Source organism: Schistocerca gregaria, chromosome 4 (assembly GCF_023897955.1).
Source record: "Schistocerca gregaria isolate iqSchGreg1 chromosome 4, iqSchGreg1.2, whole genome shotgun sequence".
Lineage (NCBI taxonomy): Eukaryota > Metazoa > Arthropoda > Insecta > Orthoptera > Acrididae > Schistocerca > Schistocerca gregaria.
Genome location: NC_064923.1, coordinates 458,769,558 through 458,793,501, shown reverse-complemented (window position 1 = coordinate 458,793,501; position 23,944 = coordinate 458,769,558). Strand labels below are relative to the sequence as shown.

At 42.8% G+C, this 23,944-nt stretch overlaps 1 protein-coding gene across 1 annotated transcript in view; it reads left to right on the top strand.

Annotated features, from left to right (window-relative positions):
• Nucleotides 1-23,944, top strand: part of LOC126266639 (lon protease homolog, mitochondrial-like) — a 131,656-nt gene that overhangs the window by 6,235 nt on the left and 101,477 nt on the right. The window contains exon 2 of the mRNA XM_049971029.1: nucleotides 19,968-20,056. Within this exon, the coding sequence (XP_049826986.1) occupies nucleotides 19,968-20,056 (89 nt within the window). The remainder of the gene's footprint in view (nucleotides 1-19,967; nucleotides 20,057-23,944) is intronic.

Sequence of the window (23,944 nt, the reverse complement as noted above, 5' to 3'; positions counted from 1 at the left end):
ATTACTGCCCTGCCTTTCATCTCCTAAAATAGCAGGTGGAATGACAGCACCTATCTTTTGCTCTACACCATACTGAGCCATATAATTCTCCCTTCAGTGAGTGGATATTTCTCGGTGCCCTTGCTGATTGTCGTGACATACCCCCTGAACCAGATTACATCCATTCCCGAATGATTAAACATCTGCCAGCAAATTACTTGCTGCCTTTTCTAGGCATCAAAACCTTATTGCCGTCTTTTTTTATCTGATGAAAGCTTACGATACCACTTGATGAAACCATATCCTTGTTACTCTGCCTGAGTGGAGTCTCTGGTGCCCGCTCCCGATTTTTATACAGAACGTCTTGTCACTCCAGACTTTCAGAGTTTGAGTTGCTGCTTCACACAGTTCGCCCCACATCCAAAAGAATGGGGTCCTACAGGGCTTCATACTGAATGTCCCACTCTTTTTAATTGCCATTAATGGTCTCGCAGCAGCAGTGGAGTCCTTAGTACCCCCTTTCTTATATGATGACTATTTTTGTATTTCCTTCTGACCCTATTTTATTGGTGTGGCTTGATGTAGACTGCAAGGAGCCATACAAAAGGTGCAGTCAGGGGTCCTCATTCAAGGCTTTCAGTTTTCAGCTGTCAAGTCTTGCTTCATGCATTTCTGTCATCATCATTCTGTCCACCCACATCCGGAACTTTACTTTGATGACAAACTAATGAATGTAGTGGAAACATACTGATTTTTGGGACTGGTGTTTGACACCCACTTAACTTGGCTTCCTCATCTTCATCAGCTTAAGGAAAAGTTCTGGCGGCATCGTAATATTATTAGATGCCTGAGCCACACCGACTGGGGTGCTGATCTCCCTACACTGCTGCTGCTGTACAAAGCTCTTGTGCAGTCCCGTCTTGACTATGGAAGCCTGGTGTACGGTTCATCATCCTCAGCGTTGTGGCTGTGGGACACCACTGTGGAGTTCAACTCATGATGGGAGCTTCCCAAAGGAGCACAGTGAACAGCCTCCTCTTGGAAGCTGGCATGTCTCCATAGCAGATCAGGCGAGAACAACTGCTTCCAAATTATACTGCCTACACTCATAGTTTGCCTTGCCATCAAAATTACCACCTCCTGCGACAGTGGCCCAGATCAGGGATTCCAATTGATGTCTGTGTCCAGTTGTTTCTTACCCCGCTCTATGCTTTCCCCCTACCGGCCTTCCTGTGGTTCACCTCCGTGGTCCATGTCTCGATCACGGCTTGTCTGAGCCTATCGCAAGACCCAAAAGGCTCAATTCCACCTGAGGTCCTCTTCCGCTGTATTTCCAGTGAGTTCCAGGGCTCAGATATAGTCTACACTGATGACGTGATGGACAGTGGTCATGTTGGCTTTGCTTATGCTCCTATTGGACATACTGAACAGTGCTCCTTGGCAAATGGCTGTAGTGTTTTCACTGCAGAGTTGGTAGCCATCTCTCGTGCTCTGGAGCATATCTGCTCATTCTCAAGTGAGTCCATCATCTGTAGTGACTCCTTAAGCAGCCTACAAGCTGTCAACAAGTGGTTCCCTTGTCATCCTTTGGTAATTATTATCTACAAGAATCTTTACACCCTTGGGCACAGAGGACGTCCAGTGTCCTTCATTTGGACCCCAGGACATGTCAGGATCCCGAGCAGTGAACTGTCTCACAGTCTGGCCAAACACACTACTGGTAAACCAACTCTGGACATCAGCACAACGGAGACTGATCTCTGATTGGTCTTAAGCTGTTAAGTTTTTGGGATCTGGAATACTGAATGGGGCATCCCCAGTACACCAAATAAATTATGTGTTATCAAAGAGACTCCGTTTTCCTTTGCGAGCTCTACATTGGCTGACTCATAGTCACCTCCTCTGTCGTAAGGACCCACCTCAGCGTCGCTGTGGTTCCCACATGACTGTCGTCCATATCTTGTTGGACTGCCCGATTTTAGCTGCCCTGTGGTGGACTTTTCACCTTCTTCCTACACTGCCAATAGTAATGGGAGACAATGCATCAACAGCTGATTCAGTTTTATGTTTTATTTGTGAGGAGGCTTTTTATCACACAATCTATGGGTGGACATCTGGCCTTCTCTCCCAGAGCTCCACCCTCCCTCTATTTTAACTATTCCTCACTCTTTCTTTGCTGTTAATTCATCTTGGTCTTCATCTATTCCTTATCTGTGTTCCTTTTTTCTTTTAGGTTGAAGATTTTAGTGTGTTGCAGAGTGGCTGTCTCATCCTTGTTTATTCTTCCGATCAGCCAGTACTGGCTGTCTGCTATATTCTTTTAATATACCTTCTATTCCTTTGTTCCTTTTTGCGCAAATTCTCCCTGTTTGACTTGCCTTTTTTGTTTTCTCTTTCTGTGTGTACCCCAGTTAGTTTTATGCCTTTTTACTTTCCCAGATTTCTTTTGGGAATGGTTTTAACTCGAGATGCCTTCGCATGAGGAAAAAGGAACTGATGACACGATAGTTTGGTCCCTTTACTTCCCAAATCAAACAACGAACCAACGAGGTTCTAAAGACACCGTTGGGTTTCTAGCCTTGGTTCCCAAGCTGTCTTTATTGGTTTTTTCATCAATGTTCCAAAGCCTCAGTTGAGTCTCTTGCCATGGTTCGCAAGTCGATATGTGAGTCTCTTCATGTTGGTTCCCAAGTTGGTGCTATTTAAAATTACTGTTTCATGGCATTAAATTTTTCTTCATTACTGATTAATATGGCTTTTAGAAAATTATACTGACATCCTGTTCTAGTTGCTGAAAGCTCTACAGTATTCACGATGATGTACTGTTCAGTAATCCAACGTTTGTCTTCTCTTTCAGACCAATAGAGTGAGTAAGGTGGGCCAAAAGGGTGGGTCAATTTGACCAGGGCATCATTTTCGTCAGTATCAACTTTACATATGTTACCAATCCATCAGTGATTGTCATAGTTGCACACAATGTATTGGCCATGAATAAGGCTTCAAGCTGACATGAAAGCCACATTGGTGTCAGCTGACTGATATACAGAGGCCACATAAGAAATTGTATTACTTGAAACCAGGGTAACTTGAATGCCATTTAAATCCATTGGCAAAAATTGATGATTTTTGCAAGTTTGATCTAAAGTATGGCCATTTGCAAGTAGTTCTCTTTGTAGCTTTCTTTTGTCACTTATTTTATGGCATCAGTTTACCAATCACCACTGTTGCATAACCTGGCACTTGCACTTAGGAAGCTGTAAGATGTTGTGCATGATTTTTGTCAGAGGTTCTTAGAGTTGACTCAGCAAAGGGAGGAACCCCCTCCCCGCAGTTTGTATAAGTTATTGTTCTGGCATGCAGGGCCGTGTCTGGGTCGACATTTGTTTCCCTATCGGCTCATGAGATCTCTGTGTAACAAACTAAATTCACATCTGGTCTTGATTGGGTAAGTGTACTGTCTGGTAGCACCTACGCTCTCCAACAGAGAGCTCGGTTGGTCAGTCAGCCCAGGAAGTAGTCTCAGAAGTAACAGGACACTGGCATAATACTTTCATTGTAATCATGAGAACAGAGGTAACCGTGCAGAAGCTCTCAGCTCTCTCCTCTCTATATTCACAAGGGGTTGTAGGGTATTGCTGGCTGCTTATAAGGTGTTTTATGAATGTGTGAAGAGTTTGACAGAGCAATGAAAGACCTAACTCGAAACAAGGCCCCAGGAGTAGACAACATTCCATTAGAAGTGCTGACAGCCTTGGGAGAGCCAGTCCTGACAAAACTCTACCATCTGGTGAGCAAAATGTACGAGACAGGCGAAATACCCTCAGACTTCAAGAAGAATATAATAATCCCAATCCCTAAGAAAGCAGGTGTTGACAGATGTGAAAATTACCGAACTATCAGTTTAATAAGTCATGGCTGCAAAATACTAATGCGAATTCCTTACAGACAAATGGAAAAACTAGTAGAAGCCAACCTCGGGGAAGATCAGTTTGGATTCCGTAGAAATATCGGAACACGTGAGGCAATACTGACCCTACGACTTATCTTAGAAGCTAGATTAAGGAAGGGCAAACCTACATTTCTAGCATACGTAGACTTCGAGAAAGCTCTTGTCAATGTTGACTGGAATACTCTCTTTCAAATTTTGAAGGTGGCAGGGGTGAAATACAGGGAGCCAAAGGATATTTAAAATTTGTACAGAAACCAGATGGCAGTAATAAGAGTCGAGGGACATGAAAGGAAAGCAGTGGTTGGGAAGGGAGTGAGACAGGGTTGTAGTCTCTCCCCGATGTTATTTAATCTGTATATTCAGCAAGCAGTGAAGGAAACAAAAGAAAAATTCGGAGTAGGTATTAAAATCCATGGAGAAGAAATAAAAGCTTTGAGGTTTGCCGATGACATTGTAATTCTGTCAGAGACAGCAAAGGACTTGGAAGAGTAGTTGAATGGATTTGATAGTGTCTTGAAAGGAGGATATAAGATGAACATCAACAAAAGCAAAACGAGGATAAAGTAGTAAAGGAGTTTTGCTATTTGTGGAGCAAAATAACTTATGATGGTCGAAGTAGAGAGGATATAAAATGTAGACTGGCAATGGCAAGGAAAGCGTTTCTGAAGAAGAGAAATTTGTTAGCATTGAGTATAGATTTAAGTGTCAGGAAGTCGTTTCTGAAGTATTTGTATGGAGTGTAGACATGTATGGAAGTGAAACATGGACGATAAATAGTGTGAACAAGAAGAGAATAGAAGCTTTTGAAATGTGGTGCTACAGAAGAATGCTGAAGATTAGATGGGTAGATCACATGACTAATGAGGAGGTACTGTATAGGATTGGGGAGAAGAGAAATTTGTGGCACAACTTGATTAGAAGAAGGGATAGGTTGGTAGGACATGTTCTGAGGCATGAAGGGATCACTAATTTAGTATTGGAGGGCAGTGTGGAGGGTAAAAATCGTAGAGGGAGACCAAAAGATGAATACACTAAGCAGATTCAGAAGGATGTAGGTTGCAGTAGGTACTGGGAGATGAAGAAGCTTGCACAGGATAGAGTAGCATGGAGAGCTGCATCAAACTAGTCGCAGGACTGAAGACCACAACAACAACAACAACATGGTGAAGCTAAAGAAGCTTTCAAACTTTTCAGCTTATGATGTTTGCTACTTCTTTTGCATTGTCCCTGAAGAAGCCGGTCACCAAGTGGGATGCTTCCACACAAATCCAGACCACAATAGGAGAAGCACGACAACCATCGCTAATTTGTGGCTCACGTTGGGACTTTCCTGTTGCAGTGGAACTTAAATGGATACCGATTGCATTTGGTGGAATTATAGCTCCTAGCCCAGGAAATACTTTTCTGCTTTCTAGAAACTTATTTTAAAGTCACTGACACACCTTCATTAAGTGCCACCGCTTCTACAGGAAAGATGATGTTATTGGAGATAGGGCTAAGGGAGGAGTGACTGTTTTCATCAATAACAGATGCTGTTCCCCTTCTCTCCCTCTTACCACAGTCATATGAGCAGATGTAGTCGACGTTTCCACACCAGTTAACCTTCCACTTCAAGATCCGTTGGATGTAGATGCACTGAGAGAACTCTTCTGTGCACTGCCCCACCCATTCGTCCTTGTGAAAGACCAATGCACACAGTGTGCTGTGGAGCTTATCTGCGACTTGCTCCAGTGGTTGAGTTATCGTATGCATTATCCTTTCAGAGAATACAGTGGAAGCTGTCTATAACACATTCAAAGGACCTCGAAAATTGTGTTGTAAATGAGTGTCATTGTAACCGAGATTTCATATTTTCAGTCTACTGTGGTGGCAAATGCAAAAGAAGAAATCAGCTTAGCCCTGTTTTATTTTACATACAGTATTCAATGTCAAGCTTACATGAATGCAGTATGTACAGCAGTATCTCGAGTATACGCCAAACTTCTTTACTTAGGTGTGAAGTAATGGTTTATTTTACTTTGCTGTCTATTTGCCCAATACACACTTTCTAAATTATGTTCTGTGTTCATTATTTAATGTGAAATTTCACTGCTCTGTCTCCTAACTGCATAGAACATGTTCACAATTCTAATGGCTTTTTAAGCATCACTTGCAGTAGGGTTAGGCACTTTATTTATTTCTTTTGCCCCTTCTTCTTTGTCTGCCTTGCTCACTTCAGGGTGACTTTGGCTGTGATTCTTCACTTCATTTGCAATTTCATCTTCAGTTTATGCTTTGGTTGTAATAAGATTATCATCTGTTGTTGCATACATTCCATAGTCGTGCTGATTTAGAATATCACAGTTGATACCTGGCAGGGTGTGGACAGTGGCAGATCATCAGCATCATTGAACATGTCTTCAGTTTTGGTGGCATTTATTTCTTCAGTCGCGATTCTTGATGGTTTGGGCTGTGACCCGTCTGCACGTATCTTATCGCATCCATCATGTAATGGAACAATCTTGCATTTTCTCAATGCATTACTTTATTTTAATGCTTGTTGCATAGATCATGAATACGACTTTTCATACCACATTTTTTTACAGTTTCTGATTTACTTCATATCTAAAAATTTATCTATTGAGTAGACAGAGTTGTCATTCAGAATTTGTTTTTAAATGATGGTTGGCTGCCTGTCAGACTTTTAATGCTATTTGGCAAATGACCAAAAATTTTTGTGCCAACATAATTCACCCATTTCTGTGCCAAAGTCAGACTGGACACACAATAGTGAAGATCATCCTTTCTTCTAGTGTTGTAACTACACACTTTGCTATTATTTTTGAATTGTAATGGGTTATTAATAACAAATTTCATAAGTGAATATATGTATTGTGAAGGTACAGTAAATACCCAGAGTTCCTTAAATAAATGTCTGCAAGGTGATATTGGGTGGGCTCCAGCTATTATTCTGATTACACGCTTTTGTGCAATGAATACTTTTTCTTTTATTGTATCATTTTCAGTAATATGAGCTTATGTTAGTGGCATTTCAGACTCCTAATTACTCCTTGGTCCATGGGCTGGAAAAACTTATCATATTTGCAGGAAGAAAAAGCAAACTTCATATTTTCCAAGCTCCCGACCCCAGTGCCTTATTTCAGCTTCAGCTAGTTTGGAGACCATCCAGGACTTTTTATTAGAGCTGTAGAGCATTGGCTGATTTTTTTACATGCTTCAAACACCTAGGATTTGTCTATTTACCTACGACGAGCAATTTTTTCTTTTCAGTTCTATTTGTGTTAGCACAAACCAGAACTGTTAATCGTTCTTTGGATAACTAGCCGCCAACATGTTTTTCACCCTTGAATTTCATGCAGGTCCCGTCTGCATTAAAAATGTCATAGTATGCATATCCTTCACAAAATGTAAGCCACACAGTAGTGATCCATTGTTGGATTACTTCGGTATTCACACTATTGACCTCACTGCTCACTTTTCTAAAAGTAATGCTGTGACATTGCTTGAATCTGTCGATCCAGCCACTACTGCAACAAATTCATCTTTTAATGTCTTGGCAAATTCTTCTGCTTTCACCACAAGAAAAGGTCCACTAATGGGTACATTGATACTTCTCTGTTCCTTAAATCATTTAAGCTGTGCTTCATCCATGCCACTACATTTAGCTTTTTCTAACCACTTAATTTTAGGTCCATTATCTTCAAACACAAGAACAATTTCATACTTGTTTTTCCAAATCTTTTGGACAGTGGAATTTGAGCCCAAGTTGACGATACCCATCAACCTTTTTTAGCTCCTTCATAGATTTCATGAATCACTTTCGCTTTTTCTTCCACCGGCCATGCTGTTCTAAACTGTAACAAATTGTTATAGAAACTGACATCCTGTGTACTATTAATGAGTGCTGTGATTGTTATCATTACTTTAATATGAATGAGCTGGGGTAACAATGAGGTGAGGAATCTATACTACACATATTGTTGCTTGAAGAACAGAGAGAAGAATGTGCCAGGTCATAATATTACAACAACAGACTAATACAGTACATTGATTCTTGGAAACTCTTGTTGCTAACTGAGGCTGAAAATGATGTTACATATGAGGTACATGTGTACACATTTGTCTTATTAAGAAATGGTGAGAAGTATGTTCCTTATGAGGAATATGGCAGTACCACAGAAATCACTGTGTTATAGCCAAGTTGCTGTTACATATGATGTCTTTATAAGAAAGTTCAACTGTATCTGCCTTTTGAAATGTGGTCAGATGATTCTTTTCTACAGCTTCAGGATCATCTTCAACCACTCACCTTTGTTTCTTCTCCCCAGTTATTGCAGTCTTATTTCAGTGGGAAGTGGCTTCAGATATGCATTCCGGCGATCACTTTCTCTTGTAGTTTCATCTGCTGATTCAGACATTGGTCAAGAGGAAACCATGAAGATGGCTGGGTCAAAGGGCGTTGAAGATGGATAGGTCAAAGGGCAATCTGGTTGTGATACAGTGAACAGACAACTTTCAACAATAGGATTAGACCCAGGTTATGAAGGACCACATCACCTAAGTGATACGATGACCTGCTGCAGATTTCGTTCCTCAGTTTAGCATCCATCTTAGATGTTGGCCTGTCCCTTGGCGGAATGACGAATGTCACTCAGCAGTCAGAGCTAGGTGCGCAACTTTGTGGAAATTTAAACACCCTCCAACTTGAGGTCTGTAGCACAAGAGAGGTTAGTTATCAAAGAACAGAAGAGAAACTTCTGGAAGGAATTTGTGACTTTCATTATTGGGCCACTTCCACTGTGCAAGTTTCGGTCTCAGTAAGGCAGATTTCAGGCAAAGACAGTACACCTCCCCACAGGGCCTTGTTGAGAAATGGGGTGTTGGTGGATGCCCATAGAGACATGGCTCAGGTTTTAACTTGTCACTTTTTTATTGTCACTGTGCATTCCCCATGTTTCATAGGACCACTTCTTCTCATTAAATGAGCTGGTCTATGATCTTCCACTCTCCTTGTGAGAACTGGACTCGGCTCTGTCTGTGACTGGAGATGATGCTCCAGGACAGGATCTGATTCATTGTGCCATGCACCATCATCAGTAACCTAGAGCCAAATATAAACTGTCTTGTTTCAATTAAATCTGGTTTGATGGGCAGCACCCCATGACTTGGAAGAGGCTTCATTAATTCCATTACGGAAACTAGGCGAGAATCGTACTGACAGTTACTCGAGTGTACCCCTTATTCTAAAGCACATGGTCAGGTGCTCCCTGTCTGACATCTCAGATCATCTGTGCCAGGCCCAGTGGAGACTGCAATTCAGGATTCCTTCATACATCAAAACCATTTGGTTGGTGTGTTCTTTGACCTAGAAAAAGTGTATGACTCTCTTGGAGGTACAACATCCTTCACCAACTTCATGAATGGGGACTATGTGGACATCTGCCACTTCTTATCCAATGCTTCCTTGAGGACTGACACTCTGGATATTGTGGTTTTGCTGCCTTGTGTGATGGCTATGTTCAGGTGAATGGGATCCCCAATGCAGTGTACTCAGTGCCGTACTATTCACAATCGCCACAAGTGGCATTTTCTTTGTTGTCACCAGCCCTGTTAAATGCTGTTTGTTTATGAATGACTCCTCAACCTTCTACTCTTCCTCTGATCTTACAGTGACAAGGAGCAGCTACAGCTGATTTTCAGGAGACTGGCTCAGACCAATGCAACTGGATTTAAGTTAGCAACAGAAAAGAATAAGTGTGTCAATTTTAACTTTACTCACAGTGGGGGGGGGGGGGGGGGGGGACAATATTTTACATATTAAGGACAAATTGTGCTTTTTGAACCTACTATTTGACTTGAAATTAACGTGACTCCAGCACCTGAAAGATCTACTAATAAAGGGCTTCAAATCATTGAATATTTTGAAATTATTTCGAGGAAAGGTGTGAGGAGCTCACAGGTACTGCCTCCTGCAATTTTTTAGGACATTTCCAGCTCATGGTTAGATTACAGCAGTGTGGTTTATGGATCACCATGAAGTCATTTGGGTATCGACTGGAGCCTTTTGGACACAGCCCAGGTGTGTGTGTGTGTGTGTGTGTGTGTGTGTGTGTGTGTGTGTGTGTGTGTGTGTGCAGGCTGGTGAACAATCACTCTTGATTCAGCGACACCTTTTCTGGCTTGACAGGCCCTGAAAATCTGTGTGTTTCCTCAGTCATTGGCATTTAGTGCAGCAGTTTACCCGCAACTCGGCTGTTAAGGAATTTGCTTCATGTGACCAAGCCATTCAGGATACATGCTATTGACTGTCTTAGGTTCTGGATATAACAGACCTCCAAATACACAGCAAGGGATGGAACAAATTCCCATCTTATCATCAATACTAGAAAACTGGTACTTCCAATTTATGTTTCTACAACCCTGTTTTCTTCCATTTTAATTACGTACATCAATTTTATTGTTGTCGATGCGCATAGATACCAGCAAGAGAATGCCCTCCATTGCTCAGCTGTTCTCCATGATAGGGTTTTCAAAGTCCACCTTCCAGAACAATTATAAATTGTGATGCAGAGTTATATGGCATTACGACAGCACTGCAGTGGGTTCACAGGAATCACAGTACAAGATTTCTTGTGTGTTCTGACTTGCTCAATGTGATACAAGTGGTCCCCCAAGTGTATCTGCTTAATAACTTGATTCAGCTTCTCCATGACTCTGTACACCAGTTCCAACATCTTGGCTGGGTCCTGGACGCATTGGGATATAGGAAACTGATGTAGTCGACAAAGCAGCTAAAGAAGCATGTTGAGATGGTGGTGTATGTTGCAGTGCTGTCCCATGGCACGCCATCATTTATTATTTGACAGAAACTGAATGGTTGGAGCTGGCATAAAATAAACTGTGATCACCCAAATTGACCACACGTCCATGACGAACTTCGTACCAACCTTAACAAACAATGGAAGTAACTGTTGATCACCAGACTGTGCATAGGGCATAGCCCTTTAAGATGTGGTTTGCTGCTCCAGTAGGAGAATTCATGGACCTGTGAAGTTTGTGGTGTGGCACTTTCAGTTCAACATATTTTGGCTGTGTTTGTTTTATATACTGATATCAGGGCAGTCCTCAATTTGGCCTACCACTCTCACTGATACTGACACCAGTGTTACACAATTTCTGAAATTTTGAACTGTCAGACCACATCCCAAAGTGCTGGGGAAGTGAGGCGGACTTTAATGCATTATAAACTACTGTGCACATGGGGACAGCCTTCGCCCCTCCCTCCTCCCCCCACAAGAATGGCATACTGGTTTTTCATCAGGGTGGTGATGACCATGAATGTTGAGCACTCCACATCCAAATTCATCATCATCTAATTTCCCCATATTGTATTTGCAGCAACCCCTTCAAACTCTATACTGTGATTGACCACTAAATGCTCATCCTCTCCTGCTCCCAAAATCACTATAAGAAGAAAATTCACTTGAAACTCTCGAAGAACACTCCTCAATAAATGCCCAAATCAAATCCATTAATACTGGTTTTGCCCATCTCCCCACCATCCTTGAAATGACATCTGAACACCGAGTGCTTGACACAACATCCCTCCTCACCCACAGACACACCAGAGATTTACCACTACCAAACTTTCTTTTCCCAAATGAATATTTATTTATTTATTTATTTATTTATTTATTCTACAGCCCTCTGCCTAACCAACTTCCTTCTATACTTAGTAAATTATGAGCAAACTTCCCTACGAAATGAAAACAATTTCTAAATGGCATGGTCACTGACGTCCATCTCGTGTGCACAAAACTCAATGGACTACCAACAGCAAAAGTAATGTCATTAAATCAATTTCATGAATGGCCAACCTAGAATTCTCGAACCAGGAATCCCTCCATATAGACTGCCACACATTATCCTGGTGCAACGCCACATGTTCTGATCCCTTGTCGGAGACATAGCAGCTTTGGTCAGTTTCATTTCACCTCCACAAACCTGACACCTCATATATTGGGTAATGAATATTACCTCACATACTGGGTAATGAATATATACCTTCCCTTGGGTTTTTATTCATGTTATAAATACAGCAATCCTATGCCATAAATCAGTGGTAGATTTCACACTTTTCTTCTGTTGATCTAGTTTCAATTACTGTTGAGTAGCACCAATTTAAACTGACACATATTAATTCCATGGAAACGTCTTCATTGCTAAAATCTTTATTTATGGCACATTTCGAGTAATCATCATGAGTTAAAATATGCTTAGGATAGCTCATACAATTGAGCAATACAAGAAAAATGTCAAATCTCATGTGCATTTGCCATTAAGCAATTATTTTGTGCTGTCTGCCAGTCTGGCATGTGAAGTCTCAAAACAACATCTTTTGAAAATATGGCTAATGATAATTGAACATGGGATTTTTGCTTTTTCTTGTATTGCTCACTTGTAAGAGCTTTCCTAAGTGTATTTTATATTATGATGACTAATCAGTCGACTAAGCACAATGTAGGGAACAGACGTGTGTGTGTGTGTGTGTGTGTGTGTGTGTGTGTGTGTGTGGAGGGGGGGGGGGGTTATGGATGTGTGCACACGTGCATGTTTTTCCTAGACACTTGAAAAAGGCATTTCATTCTGAAAGCTGGCAAAGCTCTGTACCTTTTGTTTGTGTACCTATCGACAATGCAGCACTTCTGCCTTTCAGTGGGTTGTCTTCTTTATTCCTAAAAACTAGTAATTCTCATCCAGAACTTTCCGTAGTGTGTGTGTGTGTGTGTGTGTGTGTGTGTGTGTGTGTGTGTGTGTGTGGAGGGGGGGGGGGGGGTTATGGATGTGTGCACACGTGCATGTTTTTCCTAGACACTTGAAAAAGGCATTTCATTCTGAAAGCTGGCAAAGCTCTGTACCTTTTGTTTGTGTACCTATCGACAATGCAGCACTTCTGCCTTTCAGTGGGTTGTCTTCTTTATTCCTAAAAACTAGTAATTCTCATCCTGAACTTTCCGTAGAGTGTGTGTGTGTGTGTGTGTGTGTGTGTGTGTGTGTGTGTGTGTGTGTGTGTGTGTGTGTGTGGAGGGGGGGGGGGGTTATGGATGTGTGCACACGTGCATGTTTTTCCTAGACACTTGAAAAAGGCATTTCATTCTGAAAGCTGGCAAAGCTCTGTACCTTTTGTTTGTGTACCTATCGACAATGCAGCACTTCTGCCTTTCAGTGGGTTGTCTTCTTTATTCCCTAAAAACTAGTAATTCTCATCCAGAACTTTCCGTAGATTAAAATGGAACACTTCATCAGTCAAATTTTAAACTGACACTGTCATCACTGAAATGGTATCAGATGAAAAATATTTTTCTCCGAGGTCTGGGCAACATGGATTTATTCATCAATAAAGGTCACAGTAAAATTTATACTAAAAACATATAAGCATGAAAATATAGCATAAGAAAGCAAAATGTTCCAGCAAAGGTGAGTCTGCAAATGAGATACTTTCAAATGTACAGCTAACAGTCAGCACTGGTTTCAGTATGTAGCTTTGTTGCATTTCATACCAATGTATTTAAAAGACATCACCTAATTGGCCTCAGACTTCACCAGCACTTGCATTACCTAGCACAACATTGGGGAATGTGGTACATGCATGATGCAGCGAAGACATATTTTGTTGCTGACATTATATGGCATCCAACACGCCAATATGGTCCAAGATGGAAAAATTGAGTAGGCCAAGCAGGCTATCTGCCTTGGCCTCTGAGGCCACCTGACCTCACCCTCTGGATTTTTTTTTCTGCCAGGAGTCATTTCAACAGTGAAATATACAGCACTCCCATTGACACAGTTAAAGAGCATGAGAAGTGAATTGCACAGTCTTGTCAATACTTACCAGAGGATCTGGGAGTGTTTGAAACACTTCGAAACACGCTGCATAGGTAGTGCTGAAGTAGTATTATATGTCTTGTTAAGGTGAGTCTTCAGTGAAATTTGAGCCCAGTTAGATGAAGACTAGATCGAAAAGCAGTCCAAGTACATTTATACTGAAGTTAGTGGAGACTTGTAATGATGCAGTTACAGTTATGTTGCAGAAGATTCGTTTGTGGACCCGTATTATCTGAAACGTTTCCACTTTTGTTATCATATACTTTCACCTGTGCTGCTTTTTGTTACAAACTATGACGCTGAAAGCCACCACTTGTGTCACTTGGGCATTAAATTGGCCCTGTCTCCAACTATAAACCACACATGGCACTACTAATTCCAAACAGAAGCACAAATCCATTAGCCATAACTCCCAGCATAAAATAATTCACTAGTAAAGTGGGACAAACACGTATAATGTTGACCTCACACACAGCAATCCAAATGTCAAATAACTCACCAATGTACCTATCAAACACCTTTGAAACAAAAACATGTAACATCAGACATCTCCACCTCATACACAAATATACCCTTGACAAAAACACTCAGATACAAATACACTTCACTGTCATGACATCACGCAACATGGGACCGCTACCTCATGGGTCAAAGCAGACAGATGGTACAGAAAATTTTATTACACCAACCAGTACTTCATTACAAATAAACCAGAAGGACAATATCAAGAGGTCAGGCACAATTTGTACCCAGTAGAAGAATTTTTTGTCTTTCAGAATGTATGGTGAAATCATTTCACATTGAATAAATCATTTTGGTTTCAGAGTTCCTCTTCAATGGAACATGTAACCAGTTAAGTAACTAACCAAGTTAAGTGAAGGTATCCAGAATGAGACTTTCACTCTGCAGTGGAGTGTGCGCTTATATGAAACTTCCTGGCAGATTAAAACTGTGTGCTGGACCGAGACTCAAACTCGGGACCTAAGCATTTCGTGGGCAAGTGCTCTACCAACTGAGCTACCCAAGCACGACTCACGCCTCGTCCTCACAGCTTCTCTTCTGCCACTACCTTGTCTCTTACTTTCCAAATTTTACAGAAGCTCTCATGCGAACCTTGCAGAATTAGCACTCCTGAAAGAAAGGATATTGCGAAGACATGGCTTACCCACAGACTGAGGGATGTTTCCAGAATGAGACTTTCACTCCGCAGCGGAGTGTGTGCTGATGTGAAAGCCATGTCTCCACAATATCCTTTCTTTCAGGAGTGCTAGTTCTGCAAGTTTCATATCAGCGTACACTCCGCTGCAGAGTGAAAGTCTCATTCTGGAAACATCCCCCGGGCTGTGGCTAAGCCATGTCTCCGCAATATCCTTTCTTTCAGGAGTGCTAGTTCTGCAAGGTTCGCAGGAGAGCTTCTGTAAAGTTTGGAAGGTAGGAGACGAGATACTGACAGAAGTAACGCTGCGAGGACGGGGCGTGTGATGTGAAGCCATATATCCCTCCTCTGATGCGGTGTTTTAATTGCTGGAAGTTTGGGCATATGTCATCCCGCTGTACTTCCGGTGTCACGTGTCGAGATTGTGGACGTCCTTCGCATATCAATGCTCCATGTGCCCCGCCTCCCATCTGTGTTAACTGCGGAGAACACCATTCCCCTTGCTCTCTGGGCTGTAGGATTTTCCAGAAAGGATGGAAGATAATGGAATAAAAGACTCTGGACCACCTGACGTACACTGAGGCTGTGCCAATGACATCCACCTACACTGCCACTGCGACAACAGTTCTCCCGTCTCCCGCTTCATCGTGTACAGTTGGCTCTCTGATCTGTCAGAATCCATCTGCCCCCTTGGTGGTGGGGGGGCACGTCACTCCCTGTCGCTCCTGCTCCATCTACTTCAGGAGCAACACTCCCACAACCATCGGGGACATCAGTTCCCACTTCCCAGCCGGAGAAGCATTGTTACTGCTGCAGAATCTGCCATTCCCTTTTCGTCTGGGTCCTCTTGGCGGAGGACTGTGTCTTGGTGGTCACCTGAGAGCGCTGAGGTGATTAAAGGTCGCAGGCGGGCGCTCCAGCATCACAAGCGGCATCCCTCATTGGAACACCTCATCGCCTTTAAATGGCTGCATGCGCGGGCCCACCGCATCATTCACCAACACAAGCAGGAGTGCTGGGAAAGGTATGTCTCCACCATTGGCCTCCATATCCTTCCATCGCAGGTTTGGACCAAGATTAGGTGCCTCTATGGTTATCGACCCCCGTCAGCATCCCTGCACTTTCACTGAATGGAGCAGTTTGTACTGACTCCGACTCAATTGCAAACTGCTTAGCAGAGCATTTTGCTCAGAGTCCCGCTTCTTTGAATTACCCACTTGCCTTCCGCTCCATGAAAGAGTGGTTGGAACGTCAGAGCCTTTCCCGTCGTAATGGTGGGAAAGTACCATAATCCCCATTTTGAAACCTGGCAAGAACCCACTGGAGGTGGACAGCTACTGCCCCATTAGCCTCACCAATTTTCTCTGCAAACTACTTGAACAAATGGCGAGCTGGAGGTTGTGTTGGCTCCTGGAGTCTAGGGGCCTTCTGGCTCCATCCCAGGGTGGATTCCGCCAAGGCCGCTCAACGACAGATAATTTGGTGTGCCTTGAGTCTGCTGTCTGCACGGCATTTTCCAGGCGCCAACATCTGGTCGCTGTCTTTTTTTATTTACGGGCCTACAACACTACCTGGCGCCACCACATCCTTGCAATATTGCATAAGTGGGGCCTTTGTGGCTCACTCCTGATTTTTATACAGAACTTTCTCTCCCTCCGTACCTTCAGTGTTCAAGTATGAGGCTCCTTTAGCTCCTCCCATATCCAAAGGAATAGGGTCCCGCAGGGCTCTGTATTGAGCGTTCCATTGTTGGTCACAATAAATGGCCTAGTAGCAGCTGTAGGCCCATCAGTGTCGCCCTCCTTATACGCTGACGATTTTAGCCTTTATTTTAGTTCCTCAACCATTGGTGTTGCTGAACACTGACTACAGGGAGCCATTCAGAAAGCACAGTCATGGGCTCTCGACCATGGGTTTCACTTCTCTGCCGACAAGACCTTCGTTTTGCACTTCTGTCGGCAACAGACAGTCCACCCTGACCCTGTCCTTTTCCTTGATGGCCATCTGCTACGGGTAGTCAAAACATATCACTTTTTGGGACTGGTTTTCGACGCCTGTCTAACATGGATCCCCCACATTCATAAGCTTAAGTGGAAGTGCTGGCGGCATCTTAACGCCCTCTGCTGCTTGAGCAACACCACTTGGGGGGCAGATCGCTCTACATTGCGCGGCTCTACAAAGCCCTAGTTTAGCCGCGACTTGACTATGGGAGTGTCGTATATGGTTCTTCAGTGCCCTCGGCATTAAAGCTGCTTGATCCTGTGCACCACTGCAGGGTCTGTCTAGCGACAGGCGCTTTTCGAACGAGTCCAGTGGCCAGTGTCCTAGAGAGGCTGGAGTCCCTCCATCAGGTGCCACCAACTGCTCGCCGACTATGCAGCTCATGTCCATAGCTCTCCTCAGCACCAAAACTACCGTCTTTTGTTCCCGAGACTTGTGGTTGTTCTCCCGGAATGGCGGCCTCAGTCAGGGATAACGATTGCTGTACATGTTCATTGCCTACTTGTGGAACTCGAGTCCTTACCTTTCCAGGATCTCGTGCGGGTCCATACACAAATGCCTCCATGGTGTATGCCTCGACCGAAGCTACGGTTGGACCTATTGCACTTTTGTAAGGACTCTGTACCTCCTGAGCCACTCTGCAGTCACTTCTTGTCCATCTTTGACGAATCCCAGGGTTCTGAAGTCATCTATACTGATGGCTCCCTGGTTGATGGTCGCGTAGACATTGCCTATGCTTACTCGGCCCATGTTGAACAGCGCTCCTTGCCGGATGGCTGCAGTGTCTTCACTGCCGAGCTGGTGGCCATCTCTCGTGCCCTTGAGCATATTCGTACCTGCCCCGGTGTGTCCTACATGATATGCAGTGATTCACTGAGTGGTTTACAAGCCATTGATCAGTACTACCCACGCCATCCTCTGGTAGTTTCCATCTAGGAGTCGGTTTATGTCCTCGAACGATCTGGTCGGTCAGTAGTTTTTGTATGGACCCCGGGGCATATTGGAATTCCAGGAAATGAGCTTGTTGACAGCCTGGCCAAACAGACCACTGGTAAGCTGCTTCTGGCGATTGGCATACCCGAAACTGACTTCTGTACAGTGTTGCGCTGGCTGCAAAGTTCTCGGGATTTGGGATACTGAATGGCGCAGCTTAGTTACACCCAATAAACTCCGTGCCATCAAGGGGAGAGCAAATGAGTGGAAGTCTTCTCTGCGGGCTTCTCGCAGGGACTCTGTGGTCCTCTGCCGCCTTCGCGTCGGCTACACTTGACTGACGCATGGCTATCTTCTCCAGTGTGAGGCCCCACCATGTTGTCGCTGTGGCTCCCATTTAACAGTGGCCCACCTTTTCGTGGACTGTCCACATCTCGCCGCTCTAAGACGGAATTTTAATCTTCCTGCCACCCTTCCTTCTATTTTAGATGACGATGCCTCCATGGCTAAATTGGGTTTACATTTTATACGTGACGCTGGTTTTTATTCTTCAAGTTTTACTTCCTGTTTTTTGTCTCCCCGTGCTTTCTATCCTAGTTCTTCTAGGTCAGAGATTTTAATGTGTTGCAGAGTGGCTGGCTCATCCTTTTTTATCCTTGTGATCAGCCAGCCCACGTTATCTGCTGTATTGTTTTAAGCTCTTCTGCCTGTTTCTTGTATGTCTGTGCTCTTCTTGTCTTCTATTGTCCCTGCTGTGTTCAGCATTTTTTCTCCCCCTGGCCTCCTGTGGTGTCTCTTGTATGTTTTCCGTTTTAACCCATGGACTTGGTGCAATGGAACAAGGGACCGATGAGCATTCAGTTTGGTCCCTTTCAACCTTAAACCCACCACCACCATCTTGCTTATAGATCTGTGCCAGATATATGAGCCATGAGGCAAGGGATTGGGAACAGGAGAGGAGTAAGGATGAAGAAGGATATTGCATACATCTGGTGGACCATTGTGGGAGGGGCGAGAAGTATAGTGGGTAGGATATTCCTCATTTCAGGACATGACAGGAGGCAGCTGAAATCCTGGTGGAGAATGTGATTCAGTTGCTGCAGTCCTGCATTGTGCTGAATCACGAGAGGAGTGCTCCTTTTTGACCAGATGGTGGTTATGTGGGAGGTACAGGGGCATGAAAACTGACAAGTTGGCTGTCCATGTGAATGGCCACCAAAATACTGCAGCCAGGAGACAGCTGGACCATCCAATTTCTGAATATGGTGCCCAATCCAGTGTGGTTCACTTCAGTGACAGCTTCACAACCAGCACCATCTGGATCCTTCCTAAGAACTCCGTCTTTTGTAAATTGCCCAGGTGGGAGCTCTCCCTGCTCTATATCACATGTTCTTGTAGCCCGTCTGGCCTCAACCATCACAAGTCCCTGTCCTCCTCCTACCTATTCCCTTCCCTGCTCTCACTCCAGCACTACACAGCATTCTATTCTGCCAATGCACCTACTAGCCTTCCCTCCTCGCCTCCTTCTCTCCTTTTTCACTCCCATTCCCCCTCCCACCCCCTCTGCTCCCAGGCCTCCTGATTGCACCTAGCAGCTCTACCATGTCCCCACTACACCCTTGCATGCAGCACTACACCTTCCCCCACCTCTTACCCTGCTATCCCTTCCCCTCCCCACCCCACCCCACCCCACACCTCACCTCCTCATTACCCCCACTACATTGCTGCTCCCATCATGCGCGGTTGCAGTCCACAGTCTGTCGACAGCTGTCAGACAGTGATATTATGTGTGTTAGTTGTCGTTGTGGAATTTGTGTGTGTGTGTTTTTTTTTATTTCAGAAGAAAGCGTTTTGGCTGAAAGCTTAAATGTGTACCAGTATTTTTATTGTGCTTGTCTGCGACCCAATTGAGTAGCAATCTATTCTTTTTATAATATTGTTGTTATTCCATCCTTCTCTTTCCATTGTTTGATTTTATGATTTCTGTATTCTGTTGCTGCATTCACTGTTACTTTACCCATAATGAAAGATGTCTAACTATTTCTTCTTCTCTTTTGCTTTCAGATATCAAACCCACAACTTGTTGACCTGATTAGGAAAAAGGTCAAGTGGAATCAGCCATATGCAGGTGTTTTTCTGAAAATCAATGATGAGTGAGTGTTACTTGTTTACACTGTTGTTTAGTTTATAAGCATTATTACAGCTACATGCACTCTGCATGTATTACCTCTCTTATATTCAGGACAGGTAAACAATAAAGATTTATCATACACAACAATGGTTGAAATCAATAGTTAGTATAATGGTATTTGCTATTGATTCTAGTGGTTTTGGAAAGAGGATGGCCAAGTGCATAAGTGCTTAGTGTGTATTGTGTTTATTACTTAATTGAGAATCAGAAATATAGGAGAGTAGTGCAGTTTGCTTTTTGTAGAGGAAATATTGCAGGATTGAAAGTAATTGTCTTGCTTCTGATGTGTGTTGTTAGACTTGCATTCACTTGTGCCAAGGTGGTATCAGTGATTCCAAAACAGACAAATGTCACTGCTGTATTATTCATGTAGAGAACTACCTGACAGTATATCTATGTAATATGCACTTAACTGGTTCCACATTACTTGACAGGTGAACTAGTTGTATGAAGGTAATGTTTATGGATCATCTGAACACCACCATGAGGCAGTGTACATTTCTTCCCTCCACCATGCCTGGCACAAAGCTTTTACTATTTGGAGCCCAAGAATAAATGACAAAGTAAATAGTAGATATATGTAATTTACAGTGATCCTCCCATTTTCCTCTGTGGCAGTAATGGAGATGGATACCATGAACTAAACCTGAAAATCATGTTTATTCCTCATCTCTTCTGTGATACTAGAAAATGAAGTTGGAATACATTGACATTCTGTGGACAGCAGTTACCTTTTTCTGTCAATCAGACCCACACATTTCAAAACAGTGATATGTTTGAAGTCTTTGCGTGAAGAACTTGTTGACATCTCTTTCACGTGACTAAGAAAGGTGTTCATAGACGTTTTGTGCAGCATATGAGTGTCTGACTGGGTATGACTGTAGTTATCTCATTAGCATAAAGATTTTACAAGGTGGGCAGTGGCTAGATTGTCTTACAATAGGGTAAAGATCAGTGTGATGAAGGAGTTCATTTTTTGTCAAAAACTGATTAATTTTTTCGTATTGTCAATTAACTGTTCCTAAGAAGATAGTGGCCAGTAGAAATATGAAGCAGTTATTGCTGTGGACAGTAGACCTCTAATATGTAGAGATAGTCATTAATTGGAGGCGTTCTACATTGGTCAGATAGAATAAGAAGAAGAAAAATACTGAACAACTTTGTGTACTTGTTTTGACTGTCTTGTGTAAGTGTTGTGCAAGTATTTTTTTTCTATGGTGATGTACAGCTTCTTAGTTACCAGTAATTATCAGTAAGTGTAAGTGTTGGATAAGTATTTTTCCTATAGTGACATGCAGCTTCTCAGTAACTAGTAATTATCAGGAAAAGATTTCACTGAGCATGTTATTTTTCAGTTTCCTATTATATAAAAATTACATCAGTGCATTACATACTCCATGATAAGTTGCTGTGGTGATCCAGCATGCAGGATGCATACCTGTGTGTGTGTGTGTGTGTGTGTGTGTGTGTGTGTGTGTGTGTGTTTTCCACACAGTGGAGGAGTGAGAGGAGGTCTATTTAGAGACCTTTTATTAAGTCATGTATAGATTGGTTGTAGGGCAGCCTAAGGTGACAAGGAGACTGTTACTTTGCTTTTGTCATGGTGTGTTACATTGACAGTAATATACCGGTAGTCATCCTAGTCCCTTTTGTTGCTGTGTAAATAGGTTTCATCCTGGGCATTAATAAGTGCTTCAGCTGTTTTTAGTCCTTTATTATTAGATCAGTACCGGTTTTGTGGCGCTAGAAGCCCCTTTTTTGGGTGAACATATGACTAAAACATTAAAGCAGAAAATCTCTGAACCTTTTTATCCAACATTCATTGTCAGTCAGAACCAAACACCACTAAAAGACAGTATGTTATACAATGAAACAGCCAGATTCCAATATAGTGGATTGGTTCGCTCCTCCTATTCATAAGGAATCGCAATCAGGGTCATTCACCACAAATAAGACAGTAAGTTCAGGACATTAGAAACACAATTGTTTTCTCTGCATGTCGTTGGAGCAGAATATACTTGAGAGAATTATCCTTTGAATAACCACCTTTGTTTCTTCACATTTCCATTCTTTATGTTTCAAGTCTCTTCTTCAAAGAGAAAGAGAGAGACTTCGAATTGAGTAGTGGGGGCATAGTTGTATAGCATCTCCGTTCCTGATGGTCGTCAGCTTTGAATGTTAATTTTATTTGGTGATGTATTGGTAAGTGTATGGAAATATTTTGTAAGTACTGGTGTTGGATATCCTTCAAGATTGTGTTGTTTATATACAAGAGACGCATTAACATTTAATGTAAGAAAAAATTGTGACACACTGAGCACACATATTTTTAGCAGAATTGTACAATAAGCCCAGAAAAGCTTTTACCAGTCATACATTTCCTCCTGCATGGAATACTTTGTGTGCCACCGTACATAGCGGGTATAACAGAAAGTGTTCTGACTCCACACACTTTACACGGGTAGCGTGTGGTAGGTGGTACGTCCTTGTACTACGAACAGCTTGCGACATAAGCTGTGATTTTATTGAATCAGAAGGTGTGTTTTGCTAGTGCCTGTGCTTATTTTGTGAGTTTCTTTATGGTGTTATAAGTGAATGTTGCAAAGTTGAAAGCTGCAACAATAAAGTGACGTTAGGCATTACCGTTAGAAGAAAAACAACAACAACAGCAGCAGCAGCAGCAGCAGCAACAACAACAACAACAACAGAAATTGCACATGTGTTTCATTCCAGCCTGCAGATCTAGCTACAAAGAAAGCAAAGGTAAACATTTCTTTAGAACTCTAAAACAAGAAATTGAATTTTGGACTTGTCACAAAAGCAAACTTATTTGTCATTGACAGTGAATAAATTAAAATTCTGAGACAAAGGTGGTCTCTAGAACCAGGAGTGGTTCCTTATTTATTTCAATATTATGAGAAGGATAGTTGTTACTCACCATAAAGAAAAGGTGCTGAGTCTCAGTTAGGCACAACAAAAAGACTGTTAAACAGAGCTTTCAGCCAAACACCCCTTAATCAGAATTAGACACATACACACATACACCTCCCCCCCCCCCCCCCCCCACCCCCCCACGAACCATGGACCTTACTGTTGGGGAGGCTTGTGTGCCTCAGCGATGCAGATGGCCGTACTGTAGGTGCAAGTAGTTCCTGAAGAGGGGCAGCAGCCTTTTCAGTAGTTGCAGGGGCAACAGTCTGGATGATTGACTGATCTGGCCTTGCAACATTAACCAAAACGGCCTTGCTGTGCTGGTACTGCGAACGGTTGAAAGCAAGGGGAAACTACAGCCATAATTTTTCCCGAGGATATGCAGCTTTACTGTATGATTAAATGATGATGGCGTCCTCTTGGGTAAAATATTCCGGAGGTAAAATAGTCTCCCATTCGGATCTCCGGGCGGGCACTACTCAAGAGGACGTCGTTATCAGGAGATAGAAAACTGGCATTCTACGGATCTGAGCGTGGAATGTCAGGTCCCTTAATCGGGCAGGTAGGTTAGAAAATTTGAAAAGGGAAATGGATAGGTTAAAGTTAGATATAGTGGGAATTAGTGAAGTTCGGTGGCAGGAGGAACAAGACTTCTGGTCAGGTGACTACAGAGTTATAAACACAAAATCAAATAGGGGTAATGCAGGAGTAGGTTTAATAATGAATAGGAAAATAGGAATGCGTGTAAGCTACTACAAACAGCATACTGAATGCATTATTGTGGCCAAGATAGATACGAAGCCCATGCCTACTACAGTAGTACAAGTTTGTATGCCAACAAGCTCTGCAGATGACGAAGAAATTGAAGAAATGTATGATGAAATAAAAGAAATTATTCAGATAGTGAAGGGAGACGAAA